The sequence below is a fragment of the Mixophyes fleayi genome, chromosome 11, assembly GCF_038048845.1.
Source record: "Mixophyes fleayi isolate aMixFle1 chromosome 11, aMixFle1.hap1, whole genome shotgun sequence".
Taxonomy (NCBI): Eukaryota; Metazoa; Chordata; class Amphibia; order Anura; family Limnodynastidae; genus Mixophyes; species Mixophyes fleayi.
Window position 1 is genome coordinate 65,838,972 of NC_134412.1, and position 24,232 is coordinate 65,863,203.

The 24,232-nt window shown below is 38.9% G+C and overlaps 1 protein-coding gene across 1 annotated transcript in view; it reads left to right on the forward strand.

Moving 5' to 3' along the window:
• LOC142107678 (G protein-activated inward rectifier potassium channel 4-like) overlaps window positions 1-24,232 on the forward strand; it is a 63,110-nt gene that overhangs the window by 16,011 nt on the left and 22,867 nt on the right. The window contains exons 2-3 of the mRNA XM_075191248.1: window positions 12,861-13,137; window positions 18,272-19,511. Coding sequence (XP_075047349.1) covers window positions 12,922-13,137; window positions 18,272-19,511 — 1,456 coding nt within the window. The 5' untranslated portion in view covers window positions 12,861-12,921. The remainder of the gene's footprint in view (window positions 1-12,860; window positions 13,138-18,271; window positions 19,512-24,232) is intronic.

Genomic DNA, 24,232 nt, shown 5'->3' on the forward strand with positions numbered 1-24,232 from the left:
CCGCCGAGGGGGCGTGGACACGCGTGGTGCACCGTTAGGCTACGCCCCTGTCAATCTTAGGCCATTTTAGCCAATCGCAGCAGGGGGCGGGCCCACAATGTACGTTTAGCTCCGCCCCCCGCCATCTTCGACACGGGCGACTTCTGGATCCGGGATTTTTGTCCGCTCTCTCGGGAGTCCGGGAGCACTCCCAAAAATCCTGGAGTCTCCCGGACATTCCGGGAGAGTAGGCAACTATGGACTAGAAGAGTACAACATAATACCGTACACTAGAGCATAAAATGCAGGAAGCAAAAAGATTTCTAGCTAGGGCCTGTCATTTCTGTACACCTCTATGACCAGACCCGTTTTCATGGATTTGTTGTCAATTTTGCCAGCAATTACAAACAGAAGCCATGTCCTTCTGTACGTCCTTCTCTTCCCACAATGCACTCTGCTCTTAAAGTAAGAGGCTCCAGTACTACATGATATTGTAAACAGGTTTTTGTGAAATCCACTTAAAACAGTGAGATTGTAAACAAGCTAAATTTCCAACAGTCCTTCTCTCTCAGTCATCTGACTTTATCTTTGTTTTAAATAATTTTCATTAACATAGTATTTTAAGTTTTTTAAAAAATATAATGTTATTTTATATGGGATAATGTATTCTATACTGTTTAGTTTATACAAAACATTAAAAGTCCCAGGGGAGTTCTGTGACCTGAAAAAAAATGACACGGCTGTCTTTATATAGTCACCAAACTCCTAAGTAATTTCTAAAATTCCTAAAATCCACAGTAAAGATATATTATCTCCTACGTCATTACCTCTTTTCCTGTGACTTCTCTGTAGTTAACTTTTCCTCAAATCTGTCTTTCAGGCTGTGCTCCTGTAATGAGATGAGGTCCTGTTTCTACCAGTGTTGTTTTGTGACTAGTGTCTGGTGCCAGCTTCCTCCATTTATAAACCTATAAGGCTCATATGTCATAATGCCTATTTGTGATGTCATTCATGTGAAGTCATTGGTGCTAGACAGAGCCAATATTAGCAGGTGTCCTACATGTCTGAGAAAGACAGTATGCCATAGCAATAAGATTATATCAGTGCTGGAAGAATCTTGGTCTAGCTAAAGATATATTACCAGTAATTAAATTAATTAGAATTTTATCAATGACTTCAATGGCGTGATTATCTCTTTTCCTCATATCCGTATTCAGGCTGCTGTTCTTCCAATGAGATCTTGTTTCTAACACTCTTGCTATATTGTACAGTTCATATATGTCTAAACTAGTGACTTTTGGCCAGCTCCCTCTGTTTATATTAGAATGTGTATGAAAGTGACTATTTGATGTGACATTGGATGGACTTGTGGGTGAGGAACGTGGAGAAGGCCCTGCTGCATAGCAGTGATATATTTAGGGGTAGATTTATCAAACTTTCTAAAAAGGAAAAGTGGAGGTGTTGCCCATAGCAACCAATCAGATTCTAGTTATTATTTATGTAGAACAGTCTAGAAAATGATAGCTAGAAACTGATTGGTTGCTATGGGCAACACCTTCGCTTTTCATTTGTAGAAGGTTTGATAAACATACCCCATAGAGTGTTAACAGAGTTTAATGTTATCTACAGGCATCCACAGGATACCTGGAGATATGTTCGATTTTGAAAACTCCATAGCCCTAAATGGTAAAGGAAAGCAATCTTATTACATGCTGTGTTATATAGACACAACTTTTGTAAATCTATATGTAACCCTCTTATCTCCTGGGTGATTAATGACAGTTGCTACTAATTTCTGGGTCCGGGTCACATTTGCCTCCCTGGAGTCTTGTATAACTTCAGATAGAAATGTGAGGTGATCAGAGGTGGAACTAGTGAGCTGTGAGCCCCGAAGCAGGGAAGTGGGGAGGAGGGAACTGGGGCCCACAGTTTGCTAGTTCTGACCCTCTGCTTCTGCCGCGCAGCGGGCCCCATTATCTCCATGGGGCTCGGTGCACCACACCTGCTGCACCAATGGTAGTTCTGCCACTGGATGTGATAAAAGACCTAAAGACACAGTAATTTATACTTTATTCACCTAACTGAATCTTGTTGGCTATAGTACTTGATGACAAAGAACATTGCTTCTGCAAAGAAAATTCCACTGAAATCCGTTGAGTAACAACATTATTGACAAGCCTCCTTAGACTCACAACTACTATAGATATATAAGTATGGGCATTGTACTTGTCAGATCCTCTTGTCTCCCATTTTCTTACTGAATTGGTGTCATTGTCTGTTGGTCCATTACAGTCAATTCAATTTCTGTCCAGCTGCTCGGAATGTTGTATGTGTACTGAATTCCATGGATTTCAGACCAGGTCACAAAGGGGATGCGTTCTAAAAGTTTAAACTGCTTAGTTGTGTATTGAGTTCCTTAGATTTCAGATCATGTTAAAAGAGGATGTGTTTGCAGTTTACCATAGTAATCATATTGCAGATTCCAAAAATTATAACTGTAGCATTTTTTTTACTAGATCATTTTTACAAATGGATTCTTGTGTCTATGACCAGAGAAGTATTTCTGTATGTTGGATATTTTGTCAGGACATAGTACTAGGCATTTATTCTTTTTGGAGAGGTATCTAAAATTGCTTTTTAACACGGTTGTGACTCACTCTTCTCTAAAACCACAAAGAGATTCAAAAGTGCTTTTGTAAGAGTGCCCACAAGAGATGCTTTAACTAGCTATGTTTAGTTTCTTGAACTTTTTTTAACTATTAAAAAAAATAGAGCTAAATTTGATAAAGACTAACAGATTTGACCATGTTCAAGCTTAAATTAATACATTTTAACTATTTTTAATAACAAATGATGAAGGTGAAAGAGAATGGCGAAATTTAGATACATATGAAGGATGGAATACTTTATCAATATTGGTATTGCAGCAGCTGTCTACTGGGACTAAAATATGAATAGTTTGATTCACTAGGGATCATTTCAGTGTCTTCTATTTCCTCTCTCCCTGTAAAATCAATACTTGGTAAAGAGGGATTTTATGAATTTATTAGGCCTGTGTGCTAGAATATTACTTGCCCCCTCCTTCCCCATAATGTTCAAAATGAAGCCCTTTATCTAATTTTTCTATATAACTGACTTCTCAGCACTGCTTTCCTTGGTATTATATATAGGTTCTCAGCACTGTTTTCCCCTTTCTTCCGTATAATTTTTTTCAGTCAACACCAGAGCTCCAACCTACTTGAAGTTGGGACTGGAGGTACGTAGGCTATTGGCTATTTCATAACTGAGAAGGTGGGTGGTAATGGAAAGCATGAATATTCATCGGTCACTTTGGCAAAATAGGGATACCAAGGCACATAACAATGGTCAAGCCCACCCGGTATCCCTCTTTCCCACTAGGTACCACCTATTTTCTGCACTCAACCGCTGTTTCTATTAATGTCTTCATTATGTTATGTGGAAACACCTGTCCCCACTACATTCAGATATGAACTACAAGAATGGGTTAATATGTTATCCTGCCATGTTCCTACACACTTATCCAATAACCTGATCAGGATTAGGATTCGATAATCTTGTTATACAAACTCACTCAGTTAATTGTTCTACCAGGAACAGGTGATTGGATAATTTGGTAATAAAAACTCACTCAGCACATTGTTCTACCCTAATCAGATTATTCCATATTTTCATTATACAAACTCACACAGCCCAATAATGGTTATTTTTGCTACGAGTGATGGGTATCCTGTTGTTTTTTTAAAAAAAACCTGGTGAAGTATGTATAGCAGTGGTTATGGTTAGGATCAAATGAGAAGCTTCCACTGGACGTAGCTATTTCTGTTCAGCAGGACTAAGGATGTGGACATTCTTCAAGTACCAGTGGCATTGAGTGGCTGTTTGTATATTAAGGTATCTATAGTGAGTTGTCTAAAAGAAAGAATTTCTGTGTCCTGCTACATGCATGCATGAGTCTAGTGGCAATGAAAGGAGTCTATATCAAAAATCCTAAGCTTCCTGCTGGATACGAACACCTAGACCAGGCCTGACCTGGCCAACCTGTGGCTCTCCAGGTGTTGTGAAACTACAAGCCCCAGCATGCTTTGCAAGTAGAAAGCCAGTCTATAGCTAGCAGTGCATTCTAGGATTTGTAGTATCACAACACCTGGAGAGCCACAGGTTGGCCAGCCTTGACCTAGACCTACCCAACAGCAGTCACAATATAAAGTAAACTGACTCTGTTATGCTGTGCTATTCCTGTGTTGTGGCCCATCTCCGCAAGGGTACCACTCAGCAAGCACTGAGATGGGCCACCATAATATTTGGACGCCAAGACAGTCCATTACCCTGGATATTGTAAGACTCTGTGTTACTATTAAGACATGTACTGTAAGATTTCATAGCAGTCTCCGAGACAGGAGAACAGCCATAATAGACTCTAATGTTCTGAAAAAAAAAGTAGAGTTGGTTTATACACAAAGAGGGCACACAGGTTAACTCAGAAACTGAGCTGAAAAAAATAAATAAAAACAAAAAACATATACCATTCCTCCAATGCGTTATTATAATGCCAGGTTGGAGACAGATGATCATCTTTGAACCCATATGTTTTATGAACTAGACACATATGTACTTTTTTCATTAGATTTTTTTTCATTTTTAAAGCTAGGAAGCAGAGTGAAGTACACACATTTTTTATTTTGTCAGCACCCTGTGCATTTCTTGTTGTTTATGAATATGAAAAAGAGGAAAAATAATATGAGCACTTGTGTGTAATTTGGCCTTTATCTGGTGCTGAGTGTCTGGAATGCATCTATTCAAGGGATAAGTGGTATTTTACACTCAGTGGTTTTAAAATCGTCTATATACCTGATATCTGAAGAATGGAGTATCTAGCAGTTAGTGTAAATGACAGAATGGCTTTGCTTAAAGGCATTTTTTTACCAGAGAGTTGATATACATGAGCACTTAGTGGCTGATTCATGCTCGGACATACATCCATTTTCTTAGCATATAGCTCTGTGCTCAGAAACGGACCTTACGACAAGGAACGCAATTGCATGCAAATCATGTCCGAATGCAGTTGACACTTATGACTACCTGCAGTTGGAGAGGCCCTGAACGGGGAGGGGTGGATAATGTCCAGTAAGAGCTTTCCGACGCAGATTTGGGGTTTCATCTAAGTACAATTATTTTCAGCTGTATCATTTGCACCAGCTATGGGTCAGGTGTAAGTGGTAATTGATAGTGATGATTTAAAACAACATAGTCCTTGAATTAAAAAGTACACGTACACAGTTTATATTTATTTTTTATATCTGATGTTACTGTCAAATTTATATTTAATAAAATGCTGTTTCTATACACAAAGAGCTTTGCGGTAGGAGGTACTACATATTATAGCATAAAGTTTGTCTTTAATGAACAAGAGGGGCTTCAATGCATATGCACAAATTATGGGGGGGGGGGGGGACTGGAAGAGCCAGCTCCCGCCCTGAGTGAAAGAATAAGAGCAGGCTTAGGCAATTTATGCTTCAACTTCTGTTTCAATACCAGTGAATTATACAAAAATGTATGTAGTATGATTCATATAGAAATTATTTTTATAACTTCCCTCTCCCTGCAAAATCAATACTGGATGTAGAGGATTATAATTAATTTAGTGGGCCAATGTGAGCATGTGTGAGCATATGTGACATATGTCCTCCCCACTCTCACCTTAACACTTGCTCCCCCACTACTGTCCCCTTGTCAAGTGTTTCCCAAGCCACTCCTAACCCCATGTTCCTACCTACTGTGGTGTCTGATGGAGGAGGGCTCTGGTCTTCAAAGCAGTTTCCACCTCAATTGTTCCATGTGAGGAGGAACTCTGTACAGACAGCCAATCCGAATTGGCTAGATAGTGCTGCCAGTGTCATCATCATCATCATCATCATTTACATGCATTTCTAAACCAGGCCTCCAGCACCCACAACAGATACTCCTCCTAAGAAGCGTGCCTGGTGTCAGCAGTGGCGGATCCAGGAAGAGCGATCGGGGCAATCGCCCCACCCCCCCAGCAGCACAAACCTAACTTTGAATTACTATAAAAATGCTGCCGATCAAAATGGGAGGAGGTGGGGCCAATTGCGGGTGGGTGGGAGGGGCCGGCCAATCAGAATGAAGGAGGGGTGTTATTATGCAAAATCACCCCCTCTAAAAATAAAGTCTAGGTCTGCCCCTGGGTGTCAGTAAGTTGCACTTCTAGGGGGCATGCTACATTTATATGAATACACCTTCACTATATTCATCTTAAAATTGTTTTCCTCTGTTCTGCACCTAGGGGCAAAGAAGTCTAAAATACACTCAAACTAAATACGGACACATTTTGATACACGTGCACCGTACAGAGATGTGTATTTCACATTACAAATGGACTTACAATTCTAAATGAGGTTCTGTATTGCCTGACTTGTCCAGTTTCCCATAAAGTGCTAAAAGTGTGGGGTGTGCTTTGTTACCCACAAAATGCACTGGTGACACTTAGTGTCAAGCAAATTTTCACCAGAAAGTGTCATGGGGAAGAATTTGTCTTGGTGATGCATTGATGTCTGGTTATGATATAAAGAATACAGCAACAGGTTATGTGACATTGTTGGTGAATCTTTTATAAACAATGTACAGACAAATGGTCCTGAGACAATTATGTCTGCTTGTGGAATAGCTCCATGTGACTGGTGTTGGAAGGAGAGCTTCCTGCAATAACTCTAATCAAGTGAAGTGGAGATTTATCCGATCACAAAACAAGCCATTTCATTTGACACAGCTGGCTGTGTGTGAAGAGGGTGACTGAGGGATAATGTGGGTCAGCAGAGAGGCCACGGATAGAGCTGAGTGGAAGCCCTGGACAGGAATAGAAAGGATTATCTTAGTAACACATCCCTTACACTATCATCAACTGTAGGATAATATTAAACAAGTCTGTGTCCTCTTTTCAGGTAAACCCAGAATGAATTAAAAAACTATTAATTCATGCAGATTTGCATAGTTGCCAATATTTTATAATGATTCCCAGAGATACTGACGCTTAGCAGGTGTTTATACTTACGTCACATATTATACTATTATTTACAGGTGTTTATACATATATTAGCATCACTTGTGTATTATATAAATATTTACGCAATTGCATATAGTTATTCTGTATTATGTCAGATATTTACAAATTATGGTCATTGCCATGCGCTTGTGAATCCAGCCTAGACATAACCTGTTATAAATTATACTCTATAAATAGCAAAATGCACCTCTAAGGAAAAAAACATGGCATCTTACATTAAATCCATAAGAAAAGTACAGAAGGAAATCACTGTCATTCTGAATGGGCTGCCATTGGTAAGCAATGGTTTCCCTCTCTTATCTGTAAAGTAATCTTAGCTTCTGATGAGCTCCAGGCCTCATTTGTTGGGGATTACAGACCTTCATAATCCAGGCCCTAAACCTGTTCTCTTTCTGCATAGATTATTCATGCGTCATTTACAGAGTGCTGTTCTGTGTTAATGAAGAAGCTCTCTCCAGTAAAAGGCGGCTTAGACACTGAAGCACAGATGTTGGCTATTATTTTAACAAATGGCTTTTATGCATATTATGTGCTCTCTTGTCTAGTATGTCTGTACAAATGGATAGTTAAGTATTTGTTTCCAATACCATGTGTTTTACATTACTTTTTATCTGCTTTATAGCATTATATTTTACAACAACAAACATACTTTTACCATGCAGGCTGTCATAAGGAGTTGACTGCAACGTGAGAGAAAGTGGTCATGGGTAATCAGGAAGCGATATTGATGTTTTGCATCTGCTTTGAAGATTTTTTTCCCATCTTCTGAGCAGTAGACATGATGTATGAGGGAACATATTGTAGGTTTAAATAGAAATGTATAAAATGGCTAGTAAACTGTACATTTGAAGTTTAAGGGTGATTTACTTAGCACATAACTTGTCGATAGCTTGGTTGATCTGAGTCCACCTCAGACGTGTCAATTCAGGTGTGGAAAGCAAAACAGCTGTTCTGTCAAAGTTATATACTGTTAAAAATCAACCCTTTGTTTCCTATAAAGAATAGTTCACACATTTATAATGTTGCTGTGTCATACATAATATATGACTGCAATCTGTTTATTGAAAAGGGTAGAATTACAGTACACAGTACTAGAGATGATCAGAATTGTTTAGACGTTTCAAACCGGTTAGTTGAATTTGTAAAACTGGAAAATGTGCAGGTTCGAACATGATCAAGCGGGGTTAGAACATGTTCGAGACAGCTCGAACATGTTCAACCGTAAAGGCTACGTTTTAATAGTTTGCTAATGTGACATCATCACGCCTGACATTCACTGCGAGTGCAGCTCGGAAGAGGGGACCAGGGAGGGAGCCGGATCGCCACCTGAACTAAACTTTCAGGTGACCGCAACAGGTAAGGGTTTTTTTGTTTTTTTTATAGGAATCCTGCCTCGGGCCCCCTTGTCTGCTGGGCCCCCGGGCACCTGCCCATCGTGCCCAGTCGGAAATACGGCCCTGAGAACTATTCTCTTTACTTTTATCCTGAATTTTGTGCGGTGCGTCCAGTAACAAACATGAGATATAGCAATTTAAATTGATATCACATACGATAATCAATGAGGCAATGACTATAGATTTTAAAATACTCCCAATCAAATGAGATTAGGCTGCCAACGAAGTACGAATAAAAACTAGGTTAATGATTATTAAAAATGTTAATTTTTAAGATGAACAATTTAATTTATCTATCTTTCTAACAGCTATTGTACTACTTGGTAATTAATATTGATATTAATATTTATTTAATAAATAAACTTTTGGCCTACCCCTAAAACACTGACAAAAATTAACATAGGATTGGCAGTCTTTGGTATTATCTCGTTTTACAACAGTTGTAACAGTGACTGTAGATATACAAACGCAAGAAAAAGGGGCTTCAAACCCTATAGTAAGTAGTGCTTGGCTTTTTGCCCCCCATGAAAATTTTCGTTCCTTTGCCCCTGAGTATATCCTATATATATACAAATTGATAACCAGGCCATGATGGGTGTACAGAAATATAAGTGTGTGATAGTTCTTATCAGTTGTTACGAAACGGGGTGCTACTAGACTGAGAACTTTTTGTTCATCACCCGTTTCTCACGGTTTAATGTACTTTTTAATCCTTGGCCCAGTCTAAGTATATACACCAGAGCATCAGTGTATTATGTATATTATTATCTCCTGTTATTAGGTACATTTTGCATTGCTATTACCTGCAATATTGTATGTATTAGAAATAGAAAGAATATTTCCAAATTGTGTGAAAATAACAGGACAGCAGAAGTCATTTTGCTTCTGTTAGCTAGGGTAATTACCATTTGTCTCAAATGCCCATTGTTATGAGGTGTGGCGCAGACCTGGTTTGTAATCAGAACAATGTCTGAGTAACTTGACATATGTAGCTGGCAGCCCACGTTAATTAGCTAGGTCAACAGGTAATCTGAGAGGTAATTAAGTTAGATCTTCTCGATGATATGCAATGTGCCTCCACAGTAATATACTGGCTGAAATAGCAATGTGAAATGTATTAACATGTAACAGTATAAATGTTATTGTATCAAAATGTATCACAGACTCAGATTGTATAATGCTGCAGATACAATGTGTCAAATGTCTTGTTTCACGCAAGCATGGTGTCATTCCTTGATGTTATATTGTAACACTTTGTTTAGTGTATCCAGCCAAATAGCTAATTGAGCGATTCTAGCTTGGAGGATCCTGGTGTACAAGGCATCAGCAAAAAGGGGGTGTGTGTGATCCAGTAACCCAGGCTGGGGGACATGATAACTGTCTAGCTAAACGCTAGTGATGATATTGCAGGAGGATAAGTCCCTGAAAAAGACTGAGATTATTACTTTGGAGTGATGACTGCAAGAGGCTGCTGGAGGGTATATACTACCATTTATCCTGAATCTTATGAAAGTCTTGTGGTGTTGTGCTGTTGTAATAAAGAATTATTTTGGATATACTCTGGTCTACTTGAGTGAGTTGAATCCCACAGTGGGTAACTGCCATCCGAGCTAAGGGTGATATCCTCACAATTGGTGACAAGCAGTGTGGTCACGCAGCCCAGTGTTGCAAGAACTGGGAAGGCTGCAAAGGACGCACGCGGTTGCAGTCCAAGAGCCTTGTAGATACAGCACAACACGGGCTACACAGCACCCAGAAGAAGCCTATCAGAGTAGTTAAAAGAAATGTGAGCCATGAACAACTATAACTCCCTAAAACTGGATGAATCTGGAGATTATGCCGGGCAAAGGAAATTACCATTACCCAGGATGATAAAGCCTTATTTTGGATATACTCTGGTCTACTCGAGTGAGTTGAATCCCACAGAGTGTAACTGCCATCCCAGATAAGGGTGGTATCCTCACATCAGTGTTAGTACCAGCTTATTTATTCTCCAACCAATGATCAGCTACATGGAGAGCTGTCAGTTAAAGTGATTCTCGAGCAGCAGATCAGGCTTCCAGTGACCAGAGTACCAGTAAAATGAAGCCTCTCCTCCTTTCATTCATGGACAAGGTACATTATTTGGAAAGATAGATATAGGGTAGCCGGTAATGAAATTAAAGTCTTCATTTTTGCAGTAGTACAAATAAAAATGTCAATTAGTAATGTAAATAAATGGGCCCACCTTTATATGATATAGCCACTAATGATTATCTAAGTGCTATTCAGAGGTCAAGATGTAACCAGTCAACCAGAAGCGACTAGACAGTACTGCTGATAATCATCATCATTGCACATATTTTCACCAGCCCTCTAGCAATCAAGAGTCCTGAAAAGCATATCTGCAGATCCGTCCATATCTAATTGTATCACAATTACATGAGCACGCACTGTACTTGGCCTATACTTGCGCATTCCTACCTGACCCTGTTCCTCCTCTCTAGTAGAACAACAAGAAAAACAGACACAGGTCCAACTGTAAATGAGCTTCAAAGATCGATCAATTGAGCAAGAGTAGGTGAGTGAAATCACAAAACAGCATTTGTGATGTACATTTGCACTTTTGTAAATGAACATTACTGTCTAAATGAATGCAGAGGTATTTATTGACGCTTTCTGTGTTCTGCAATTATTTACCAGAATGCTTAGCTAGTAATCCTATTAACTCCTGATAATAAGGAACTAAAGATTTCTCTGGCACAGTTGTTCTTATCAGTGTATAACTATGGCTGAGCAAGAAGTGCAACTGCACTGTGTGCCAATCTGAAAGGGGGACGCAGGGAAATTAATATTTTGGTTAATTTGGTTAAACATGAGGGCAAGGAGAAGTCAGTTTTTTTTCTTGCAACGGGCGTTATCATTTCTAGTCACAGCTCTATATAGCACAACAGTTCTACCTAGTTATGGATTTCCGAATTGCAAAATGTAGTTTGAAGTGAGTGATGCGTGAGAATGTTATATAAAGTGACCTTTAAATTGTGACTTATTTTATAAGAATAACGATTCTCCTTCTCCAACACGACATAACCATTGGACATAATCGTAATACAATCCTATTATATTTTAAATATTGTTCTTCAAAAACAACAGTTTTATAGGTGGAAAATCATATGAAGTGTTATGTGAAAACAGATTTAAACAGCATGAACCATTGTGCAATTACTATGTTTAATATATGTATTATTCATGTTAAATTTACATAAATTAAATTCCCATCTCTAACTGGATTGCCAGTAGTGTTTCATGTTTTGCATGTTATATCTCCAAAAGGAAAGAACAAAAGGTCTCTTAATGGGGGCACACTAAGTGTGTTTAGTGTGCCCCCATTAAGAGACTCTCTTTTCTTTCCTTTTGGAGATATTGGGCTAGATTTACTAAGCTGCGGGTTTGAAAAAGTGGGGATGTTGCCTATAGCAACCAATCAGATTCTAGCTTTCATTTTTAGTACCTTCTACAAAATGACAGCTAGAATCTGATTGGTTGCTATAGGCAACATCCCCACTTTTTCAAACCCGCAGCTTAGTAAATCTAGCCCATTGTATTCATTGTTTCTCGAGGGGTTGCACCTCTGCTCTTAGAGTTAAACATAGAAGAAACAGAGATGTAATACACAACACTAAAAGAACAGACTCACGTATTTACAATAAAGTTGATTAACCATTTTGTGTTCAAAAAATTATTTTTAATGAATGTTTTGCATGTTGTCAGTGTGGGGATGTTGCTCCTGGCGTCTCAAGCATTTTTATAACCTTCTGGTTTTCCTGCCTTACTGCTGGTATAACTTTTTACTAACTCATCCTTTCAATGAGCAGTGTTGGCATGATTGCACTTTATATTTTCTGATAGTGGTTCCTCACCTTGATTTTCATCTACCAAACTGTTTCTACACCGACCGTCACATGGCATGACACACCAGCCCTTACTTACAGACTTTTATCAGATGTTTTTTTATTGAACTTTATGCCATAACCATAAATAACCCCAGAAAATTAACATTTACTTTCGGATGAAGATCAAGGATTTAATATAAGAAACAATATTGTGCTTATCATTAACGGGGCATTGAAATGATATACCCACATCTGTCCCATGCCACACTTCTCTCCCCTCAATGCGTGATCTATTTTAAGTAGGCAAGTGTTGATCACCCTCACTTGTGAATTTTGCACCGGTACTAAAATGCATATTTTAGTCGATGTAAGAGACAGAGTTAATTATTTGAGGTGATTGCATGGTCTTTTTGTATGTACACTAATGGATTGTCTAGTGCATATATATCCTAGAGTCTTTGTGTGGCACTGAGTGATTATCTTCTCATTAATCACTACTCTTGTCTATCATTATAGGATCAAAGAGAGTGGGTGCTATGCTCTTGAATAAACCTAGACGGTCATCATCTGAACTACAATGGCACTGGCTGTTCCAAGCAGCAGCATGAATTTTCAGCAGGACAACGGTCCCTGTGTGCTGAATCATGTTAATGAGAACAGGCTGAAAGTAGATGACCCACGAATCAGAAGAAACTCCATTCCTCCAGTTCAGACTCCTACAGGGAAGCACATGCTAGCCTACTTACCCAGGGCACCTACAGACACCAGCAGATATGGGACATTCCCTCAAAAAGTAAAGTAAAGGTTCCTTTTCAGATGTTAAAGCATACATTCTTCTTTGATAAACTTATGGTACCAGCATTATTTTGTAGTGCTGATAACTTTGTGAGCTTTGAATGACATTTTAAATTGGATATATCACCATTAATCACATTACAATGTATCGTGTATATTAGATAGAATTGGACCACATGTGTATAGACGCTTAAAAGTGAAACTCACTCCTAGGGGTAAATTTATCAAACTGTGGGTTTGAAAAAGTGGAGATGTTGCCTATAGCAACCAATTAGACTCTAGTTATCATTTATTTAGTACATTCTACAAACTAGCAGCTAGTCAGTGTGTTATAACATGTCCATTCTAAGGGGTAAATTTACTAAACTGTGGGTTGAATCTTAGGGGTATATTTACTAAAGTGCGGATTTGAAAAAGTGGAGATGTTGCCTATATCAACCAATCAGATTCTAGCTGTCATTTTGTAGAATGCACTTAATAAATGAAAGCTAGAATCTGATTGGTTACTATAGACAATATCTCCACTTTTTCAAACCTGCACTTTATACCCCTAAGATTCAACGTGTTTTGGGTGCATATTTATCACAGGCAAAAAATGGGTGTTTTCACCTGCGATAGGACACATCAAAAGATCATAGCAAAGTATGGGAAAACATGTTCAACAAGAAACATGGCAGTAAAAGATTTATCTTTAATAAAGAATTTTTTCGGTGGTGAATGGTTTTTACATATTTTTTATTTTTTAATATTGTTAAGGCTCTTGGCTTTCAGTTCCACTCCACGTGCGTGAACTGGCTAGCCCTTAATGCTCCTCATGAGTATCGCTGGGGCAGCTGTGTATCACTCACCTGTCATAGTGATATTTTATTGATAAATTGCAGCAGTTATGTTTTAATCAGCCTTATCATCGCATATTAATCAATAGATCTCTAAACGCCCAGCTACCTAGTTAGCATTGAGTTCTCAAACTTCTGGTATTTTTGGTAAAAACTAATGTTGCAATATGAAAATAATTAATGGCCATTGTGGCCAAACAGGGTACTTCTATGATAACAGGGATGGTAAGGAACCTTAACTAGTTTGTGTTCTACAGTAGACCCACAATATGACTTCCTGAAATATTGTTGCTTGAAGTGGAGCTGTCAACAAAAATACAAAAAAATACCCTAAATAAATATAATGGGCCTGATTTAGAGTTGCATGCAATTTTGTGGAAGAAAATACATGCAAAATGTAGATTGCAAAATTTTGAGTTGCATGTATTTTATGATATGTGGAATGCAAAATAGTGTGTAGAATTGTAGCCCTGTCAATGTACACTTAGGGCTAGATTTACTAAACGGCGGGTTTGAAAAAGTGGAGATGTTGCCTATAGCAACCAATCAGATTCTAGCTTTCATTTTGTAGGCTGCACTAAATTAATGATAGCTAGAATCTGATTAGTTGCTATAGGCAACATCTCCACTTTTTCAAACCCGCCATTTAGTAAATATACCCCTTAAAGTCCATCAAGATTTAAGTGTAGCTTGATGCAGCCGCGTCCTAGACAATGTCAACTTGAAGATCATGATGACGATGTAGATGATGATGATGATGATGATGACATTTGAAAACTATTTAATTTTTTTTTTAAAATAAACCCAAAATAAATAAAACTGGTGGAGCTCCCTCCCAAATTAAATCTAGCACCAACACTCACAGCCTGGTCTGGCTAAAGCTAGAGGAGGGAGGATGAACAGCATGGCATCCAAAAGCCGCAACTAAAACAAGGCTATGACATGTTGGGCTGATCACACCGTAACAGGAAACTCTGCAGAGTGGGGGCCATCAGGAGAATTGGGTGCAAGTGCATGCTGACACTTTTAGTGCCACGTGTGTAGTATAAATGATGCCACCACCATGAAAAAATAAACGTTGCTGACATAAATAATTATTGCTTGAGTTAGCAATCAAAGAGTATTGCCCCCTTAATATAATGAACAATAATTTTGCCACTAAATATAAGTAAAAAATAAATTTGACCCCATAGGTTAATTATAAATGTATTTTTTTCCCATAATCAAAAATAATGATTGCCCCATAATTCATAAGTCAATGGTGCCTCCTCTTATGTTCTGAATAGCAAGATAGCTCAAACAACTTGCTTTTTGAGCTATCTTGCCCAGGGGTCGGCAACTCCCGGCACATGTGCCATACGTGGCACGCTGACCACTTTTGTCTGGCAGCCCGGCGCTGAAGCTGATGTAAAGCAGCCGATGACGGCCGAATCGAAGCTTCTGCACATGCGCAGAAGCTCTGTTTCAGCCATCACCGGCTGTTTTATTGAAGCAGCTCCCGGGTTTCTGGAGGAAGACGAGTCTCCAAAGGTAAGTAAGAGCAGCAAATTGAGGGGAACATATACTTGGTATACTATGACTTTCTGGGGGCAACAGTGGCATACTATGAATTTCTGGGGCAACAGTGGCATACTATGAATTTCTGGGGGCAACTGTGGCATACTATGAATTTCTGGGGGCAACAGTGGCATACTATGAATTTCTGGGGGCAACTGTGGCATACTATGAATTTCTGGGGGCAACTGTGGCATACCATGAATTTCTGGAGGCAACTGTGGCATACTATGAATTTCTGGGGGCAACTGTGGCATACTATGAATTTCTGGGGGCAACTGTGGCCTAGTATGAATTAGGGGCACAGCTATGTGTCATGATATGAATTGGGGGCACAGCTATGTGGCATAGTAGGAATTGTGGGAACAACTATGTGGCATAACATGAATTGTGGGCAACATCTATGAGGCATGATATAAATTGAGGGCACAACTATGAGGCAGAAGATGAATTGGGGGCACAATTATGAGGCATGATGTGAACTGGGGCACTACTGTGCGGCATAATGTTTTTTTTGCTGGTCCCATTACTGTTAATATGAGGGGGCGCGGCTACAAATTACCCGGGCCCAGACCTGCCTGGGGGGCCCGATCCCCATGGGAGACCTATTTTTTTGTTTAAAAAAATGTTTCAGAAGTACTGTGAGGGCAGGGGGGGTCGGTAGTAGCTAAATCCCCTTCAGCTCTGGTACCTTCAGACACCAGGTCATGTGACTGTAGCGGTCACATGGTACTCAGTGCGGGCGGGCTGCTGAATATCTTACCGTCCTGTGTGCTGTGCAGTAGAGAATAAGTTAAGAAGAAGGTGTGCTGGAGAGGGGGCATTTGTGACTAAATGTGATGGAGAGGAGCATGTGTGACTAAAGGTGCTGGAGCGAGGGCATGTGAGACTAAAAGTGCTGGAGAGGGTGCATGTGTGACTAAAGGTGCTGGGCAGAGAGGGGGCATGTGTGACTATAGCTGCTGTGCAGAGAGGGGGCAAGTGTGATTAAAGCATGTGGACAGAGGGAGGCACGTGTGATTAAAGCATGTGGACAGAGGGAGGCACGTGTGATTAAAGCATGTGGGCAGAGGGGACATATGTGAGCAAAGCTGCTGAGCAGAAAGGGGATGTGTGAGTAATGCATTTTTCTGTAAGAGGGTGGGCTAGTGCTTTTCACCTGCTAGACACGCCCCCAATGATGCACTGCCACGGCCCCCATTTGTACGAGCACTCACAGTTTTGCGCTCAACTATATGAAGTTGCAGTACCGGGGCCCTGAATTTCTGTAGGCAGCTCTGTATATATACATATATATATATATATATATATATATATATATATATATATACATACACATACATATATATATATATATATATATATATATATATATATATATATATAGTATCAAAAAAACAGGGGCGCTTCCATAGTGTATTATCCAAGTAAAATGTTTTATTCCAAACATTAAAATAGCACGTACCAGATGGTAAAGGTATTCAGGCATAAATAGTACAACAGCTCAATTCTGATATTCCCATACGAACGGCACTATTTGAAGCAGCTCGAAATCAGAGAGTCTCCACGATCACCTCTACACGTTTCATCCCTTAGGACTTCGTCAGGAGGCGTGTCCCTATCTACTATATTTGACTTGAGCGCACCAAATTGTTGGTATTGTACATATATATATATATATATATATATATATATATATATATATACCCAACTGGCACACTTGGGCTTAACTCGATTTTAGCCGGCATTCTGATCAAAAAAGTTTTCCACCCCCTGATCTAGCCTATCCTCAGCAGGTCTAAAAAAAAACCTGCCTTTTATCTGGCTGTTTTTCTGGTTGTTTGTGGCAAAACCGCCAGTGATTTTAACTTAAACGCTGGTGTCTTAGGTGTTTTGAAACCGCCACACATTGCTGGCGGTTTGACATTTCAGCCTCAAGCCGCCATATAGAAAAACCGTCAGTTTGGAGCACTAAACCGATGATGATGTACGGCATTTTAAAAATGACAAAAAAATGCTTTTTAGTAAATCTAGCCTCTGATGTTCCCTAACTCTCATTATTAATCTATGGCATAAATGACGAAACGCTGAAGTTAATGAGGTATGTGAATCTAGTGGCAGTAGGCTGGGCTTTTTTTAAAACTTTTTACATATTCCACCATGTGCCATTCACGCTGGACCCACAATCCAACAAAAGTTTATGCAGAGTATTTTTAAGAGACAATTAAAACAAGCTGTAAGGAAGGTGTCTTATGTGCATTCTCTTTGTTATGTGTGGAATGTACAATTAAGCGTATATATACAAATACAAATGTACTTCCCAACTGCTTATTTTGCATGATTGACTTTCATTGCCTGTGCCCAGCGACATAATTGTTTTTGTGCACATGTTCTAACAATTTCTGGTCTCAGAGCAAAGAACAATGAGGTGTTCATCAGGAAAAGGAATATAATGCCCAGGATGATTTAATTCAAGCATAGCTTATAGTCTCATTTATTTACAGGGAGCAAATTTAAACACAGTTCCATCAGACAAACTGTGCCAATTGCAAAATGTAGCTATATTAAAAAGAAAATAAAAATAGTTTGTAAATGTCTAATTTGATAAAAACGGACAGGTTGTAAGTCCTCTTTATAGGTAGTGAGGCCATATAGAATTCAGATGTTAAAAAATATGTTCTAAGCAAACAATATGAAAATGCTGTATATGCTTATTTACATTTTTTTATTACTCTCTTACAGCCTGAAACAATGGTGGTCTCTGTCACATCCTGTGAAGATTACCATCAGAAATCAGAATTCACTCCACCCAAAAAAGGTGGCATCATTTCAAACTTTATCCCATTGTCTTACACCCACAGTATCAGGGAAGCTCGTCATAGGAGATTCAGTGCCATAGAACAAACAAACACTGTTGCTGACCCACCAATTGCCAAGCATAGGCCTAGTGTGACTATTAACACCGAGGTCTTACCCCGCTACCAACGAGCTGCCAAGCAGGAAACACCCATGCGAGAAGTCAGTTCAAAGTGGTATCCTAGACATGCCCTCAGTGTTCCAAATATTCCTATGCGAAGTAAAACCCCAACTCGGTCTGTTGTCTCAGCTCCAGCCACCACAAAATCACACCGGATGCGTTGCAAGCTCATGTATGATGACCGTCAGCTTTTTAATCTCACTAATCGTCAAACACGTCAGAGGTATGTCACCAAGGATGGAAAGTGTAGGGTCAACCTTGGACGCATTGAGGAAAAGAAGAGGTTTTTGTCAGATATTTTCACCACCATTGTGGATCTAAAATATCGCTGGTTCATTTTTGTATTCATGTTATGTTACATGGTCACCTGGGTCTCTTTTGGAGTTATTTATTTTGTGGACGCCTTGCTTAGAGATGACGTGAATCATATTGGAGATCCTGAGTGGAAGCCTTGTATTGACAATGTCGACTCCTTTCTTTCTGCCTTACTCTTCTCTGTGGAAAGTCAAAGGACAATTGGCTATGGCACCAGGATGGTAACTGCCTATTGCCCAGAGGGTGTAATATTGCTTATGGCTCAGTCCATAATTGGATCAGTGATTGATGCGCTCATGGTGGGCTGTATGTTTGTAAAGATTTCTCGGCCTAAAAAGAGAGCCCAGACATTGATCTTCAGTAAGAAGTGTGTGGTATCCCACAGAGATGAAAAGCTATGCTTGATGTTCAGAATTGGAGATCTACGGGATAGTCACATGGTAGATGCTAAAATAAGAGCTAAACTTATCAAATCCAGACAGACAAAGGAAGGGGAGTTTATCCCATTGGAGCAATCGGAGATTAACCTTGGTTATGATACTGGAGAGGATCGTCTGTTCCTTGTGGAACCTCAGATCATCTGTCATTTCATCAATGATCACAGTCCCTTCTGGGAGATGTCTGCAGAGTCATTAAAGCGGGAGCAGTTTGAAATTATTGTAATACTTGAGGGCATTGTTGAAGCCACAGGTAAGCACAAGTTGAAGAGATTTAACTAATCAGCTTAAATGTACCATTTTCCTTTCATTAGTCTGTCATGATCAAGGCTGATTAAAACGAGTATCTTGAAACAAAAAGTGATACCACCACACAGGATTTCTTAATGTTAGAACAGGGTTTGTTTATACTGTTAGCTCCCAATTCGCAATATTCTGTTTTTATAACAGTTGATATTTCTTAACTTTATTATATAGACTAATATACAACAGTCAGGGAGGTGATACCACCTAACCAATATAAATTTATAAAGGAAATGAACCAAGTGTTATTATGTGATGCACAAGCAGAGAGTAAAATAATTTCAGGTATTTTATACACAATCGAGTATTACATAAAAACACAACTTTATTTAGAATTAAAATATAATTTTATTACAATCCAAAGATAATAAATTCAACTAAATATTTAAAATGTGTGAAGTGTAGTGAATTAAACAGTCGTACCCTGGGAGCTCTAAATTACTCTAAATTATTCAATATAGTTTATTTGCTAACTATCCACATATTATAAAGATAATTAGTGTAAGAGTGATGATATATATAGTATGGATTGTTTATATCCAGTAACAATCACTTATTTAGGTAATATAAGGCTGCATAATTTTTAAGGACAGGTATGATCCCCCTTATATTTAAGACTATAATAATCTTTTGTAAGAAGATTCTCTTTCATACATATAATTACCAGTAGAATCACATTTATAGCACTATAAATCTTTGCAGTAATGGAGTGGACTGCTAACATCCAATTCCAACGTATTGGTAATTGTTGAGTGCTAATAGTTATACTGATGCTGTGTGTTACCATGACTTAAATTTGGTAACCATGTTACACCTGGTAACTAATATATTAAGGTTAAATAGCTATAATAAATCCTTGTAGATGTATATTATTTTACCCGCTTAATTGCTATATGATCCAATAGATAAGCTATCCTTTGCTGACACCATGCCATATTCTAAACCTGCACTGTTATCAGATAGTTAACTGATAAATATAACAGTGCAGGTTTAGAATGCGGCATAGTGTCCAGGAAATATTTCTTAGCTATTGGAGTATATAGCAATTACTCGGGTAAAATAACATACAACTACATGGATTTATTATAGCTATTTAACCTTAATATATTAGTTATCAGAAGAAGGTGATCAGCAGTGTCAAAATCAGGAGAGATGTCATTGATCATTTTTGTGAGTGCAGTCTCAGTGGAATGTTGGGGGTAGAAGCTGGATTGCAGAGAGTTGAGAAGTGAGTGAGAGGAGAGAAAGTAAGACAGGCAGTTGTACATAAGTCACTCAAGTAGTTTGGAGTCAAAGGGGAAGAGAGAGACTGGATCAGGAGATGGTTGCTTTAGGATTGTGAGATGAGTGCATGTATAAAGAAGGATGAAAATGTGCCAAAGTTTAAAACAGCAATGGCTTTAAAGGCAAAACTTGCCTTTAAAGCCATTGCCGTTTTAAATTTCCCCTGCAAGGTCGCCGAATATTGTCGACTTGCAAAATCCGCACTTTAATACATTTACCCCTTGGTCTTTTATATAACCCTGAACATACAGCTATGCTGAACCAGCATTAAGCAAGAAAAATATCTGAAACGTTCCTCAAATCTCTTACTGCTATATCAGTTGCAGAGGCGGAACTAGTGAGCTGTGGGCCTCAGTGCAGGGAAGCGGGGAGGAGGGAGCCGGGGCCCACAGCTCGCTAGTTCCAACCCTCTGCATCTGCCATGCAGTGAGCTTCATTATCTCCATGGGCCCCGATGCACTGCACCTGCCGCACCAATGTCAGTTCTGTCACTGATCAGCTGTCTACAAACCATTTGCCCTATCTAGTTCAGAGAAACCTATGCAATTGGCATCTTCAAGACTTCCTCCCAAACAAAAAGACAGCAGGTGCTCATTAGACCTTTGTATGTACTGTGGTTAAATGTCACACCTTGTATGCGGCTGCCCAAAGAAGTCTGGAACTCCAGTACCTATATGAATTTGAGGGGATTCACATAGGCAACTTGGTGCTTACCTCTCCTAATGATAAGAAAATAATGCTAATTTCTATTTATTAATGTAAGGAGTTTGTGCAATATCTGATTACTCTTCGATTGATTTTGGAGCTATGAATAATATTTCCAACATGTGTTTAGCTAAAAAGTTAGAGGTTTCAGCCCTATCATTAGCGGAATTAGGTCAGTTTATTGATAGCCTCTATTTAATGGTTTAATATATTATTTCATGTCACAAATTATTATAAAAGTCACTTACTGTAATTACCCTCTGAGTATATGGTTTTGTTTTATTGATTTTTCCTGATTATTCTATTTTAGAAGATTATAGTTCCTCAATCCCATAATTGATTGAGTTTATATTAATGATTTAAGTCAGAAATGCTTTAATCTCCTAGCTACGCAGTCACAATTACTTGTTTAGGTCTGTCTAAACTTTGAGAAATCTTCTCTAAAAAATGCGGAGAGGCTAACAAAGTTCCTACCTTTCACAAAACATGGAGACCTTGGTACCATTAAAATATTTTTCATTCCCATCTTCTGGCAGTTTTCAAAATAATTATTTTGCCTATATATAGCCTCTCCCCACCCCCTTTTATTCCTTCCCTTCACCATATACCTCCCCTTTACCTGTAATTTCTTCAATATGAATCTTTAAACCACAATAGATGCACAATAGATGTTCAGGTCTTATTCTCAGTGGATGGTATATTATTCCATACTACTCCAAATGTATTAACCTGCGGATTCTGCAAGTCGCCAATATGCAGGGTAAATTTAAAACAGCAATGGCTTTCAAGGCAAGTTCCTTAATGAAAGTTAAAGAGCAGCCTATTATGAACATTTGCAAATGTAGGTGGCCCAGTAACCCAGTCCAAGGTAGCCCACTATGGGACTGGCCCAGAAGGCAGATACCCCCCTGCCCCCAGTCCAGCCAGCCCCTGATGTCCTTCCAATTATGTAATGCTCTTGAACCTTTCCAAGACTTTGTTACCAATATATTCAGCGATAGTCCTCTGGCAGGTTTATGGTGTGCAAGAGCTTAGAGACAACTTCTCTTTGATAAATTAGAAGTGTGTCTTTTTAGGAATAATACATTTTAGACTAAATTATAAGGTAGGCAGTTCAGGATTGAGTTCAACCACAAAACCTCAAGGCAGTTCAGTGATTTTCAGGTTTTCCTTACTACTAGCAACAGTAATTGGATTACATGGATGCTGTTAATTTGTTTGGATGCTAGTGTTTACTGGCTACCTGTCCTGACCTCTCATTGAATCCCAACCTTTTTTTAATTCTGAATTGGTACCTCATATTCCGCCTATTAGCGATCCTTGCTTATATTTCTAGAATCTGATCCTTGGATTCTTATTGGCACTGCTGTTTATCTGTATGTTGCCGAATTCTGTCTAAACTTGACCTTGCCTTTGGTTATTTATATATTACATTTGATTCTACCTCTCATTCAGTTAGCTGTCTAGAACCAGCCTTCCTTTAGTACCTGCAGAAATTCTTGGTGGCAAATACATTGAGCTTTAATGGGAAGGACACTGCTCAAGGCAAGGAGCATGCCATTGAAAATATATGATGAGGCCCAATGTCCACCAGCTCAGAAGTGCTCAGAAAAGTTATTTTGCTAGGAGATAAAAGTGTGTGCCTTCCCGCAACACAGGGAATGTACCCCTACTTGCTCCTTTTCTACCCTATAATTTCATTTAAATACTCTCATTCTGCAAAATTAAATCCTATCTTTGCATGTTGGAGCAAAAAAAAGGTGCACCCATGCACATAATCTGCACTCAACAAGGAACACTCCCTATCTGCTATCTGTTCCAATCAGACTGTGCAAACTATTGCACCCCTTCAGAAACAGCCATCTTGAACAGCGAACCCATGAGCTTCCCTGTGCATTTGCAAAAAAGTGGGCATGTGAAGTTGTAAAACAGTATTTGCACTATGCTTTTGCACGTTGGTATATGAGCCTTATTGAATTGAACAGAGCCTTGGGAGTGTCTGCATCCACCTAGTTTCACTTGGCTAAGCGCTTTGAATAGAGATGCAAAAGTGCATAACACACTTCCAGATGAATTGTACTGAAGTAGTAGGATAATCGTCCAATGCACTAACTGAGACACCTACAGGAGATATTATTGGGCTAAGTCTAGAGAAAGGACGTTTTTCTTGCTTCATTGTGACTGGTGTAACTCAAAACTGAAACAAACAACTTTATGTTTGTCATTAACTATATGCATTTATTCATCATACTTACAGATCTCCCTTTGCTCTATTTAGCCCTTGCTTGCCAGCTTTATTTTTTATGATAGAGAATGTAACCAGATGTTGCTGGATTCCAATGAAGATCTAAACTTTACGATGGCTATGCCTGGCTCTAAATGTTTTGCTTCTTTTAGTTATGCAATAACCTATCTTATTTTAATTTGCTTTGCTATTGACAATGGTCCTTGTAATGTTTGAGATTTATTTTTAATGAATTACATTTGGTTGCTAGGAGTATCATCATCATCACCATTTATTAATATAACGTCACTAATTCCGCAGCGCTGTACAGAGATTTCACTCACATCAGTCACTGCCCCATTGGGGCTTACAGTATAAATTCTTTAACACACACACAGACAGAGACACAGACTAGGGTCAATTCGTTAGCAGTCAATTAACCTACCAGTATGTTTTTG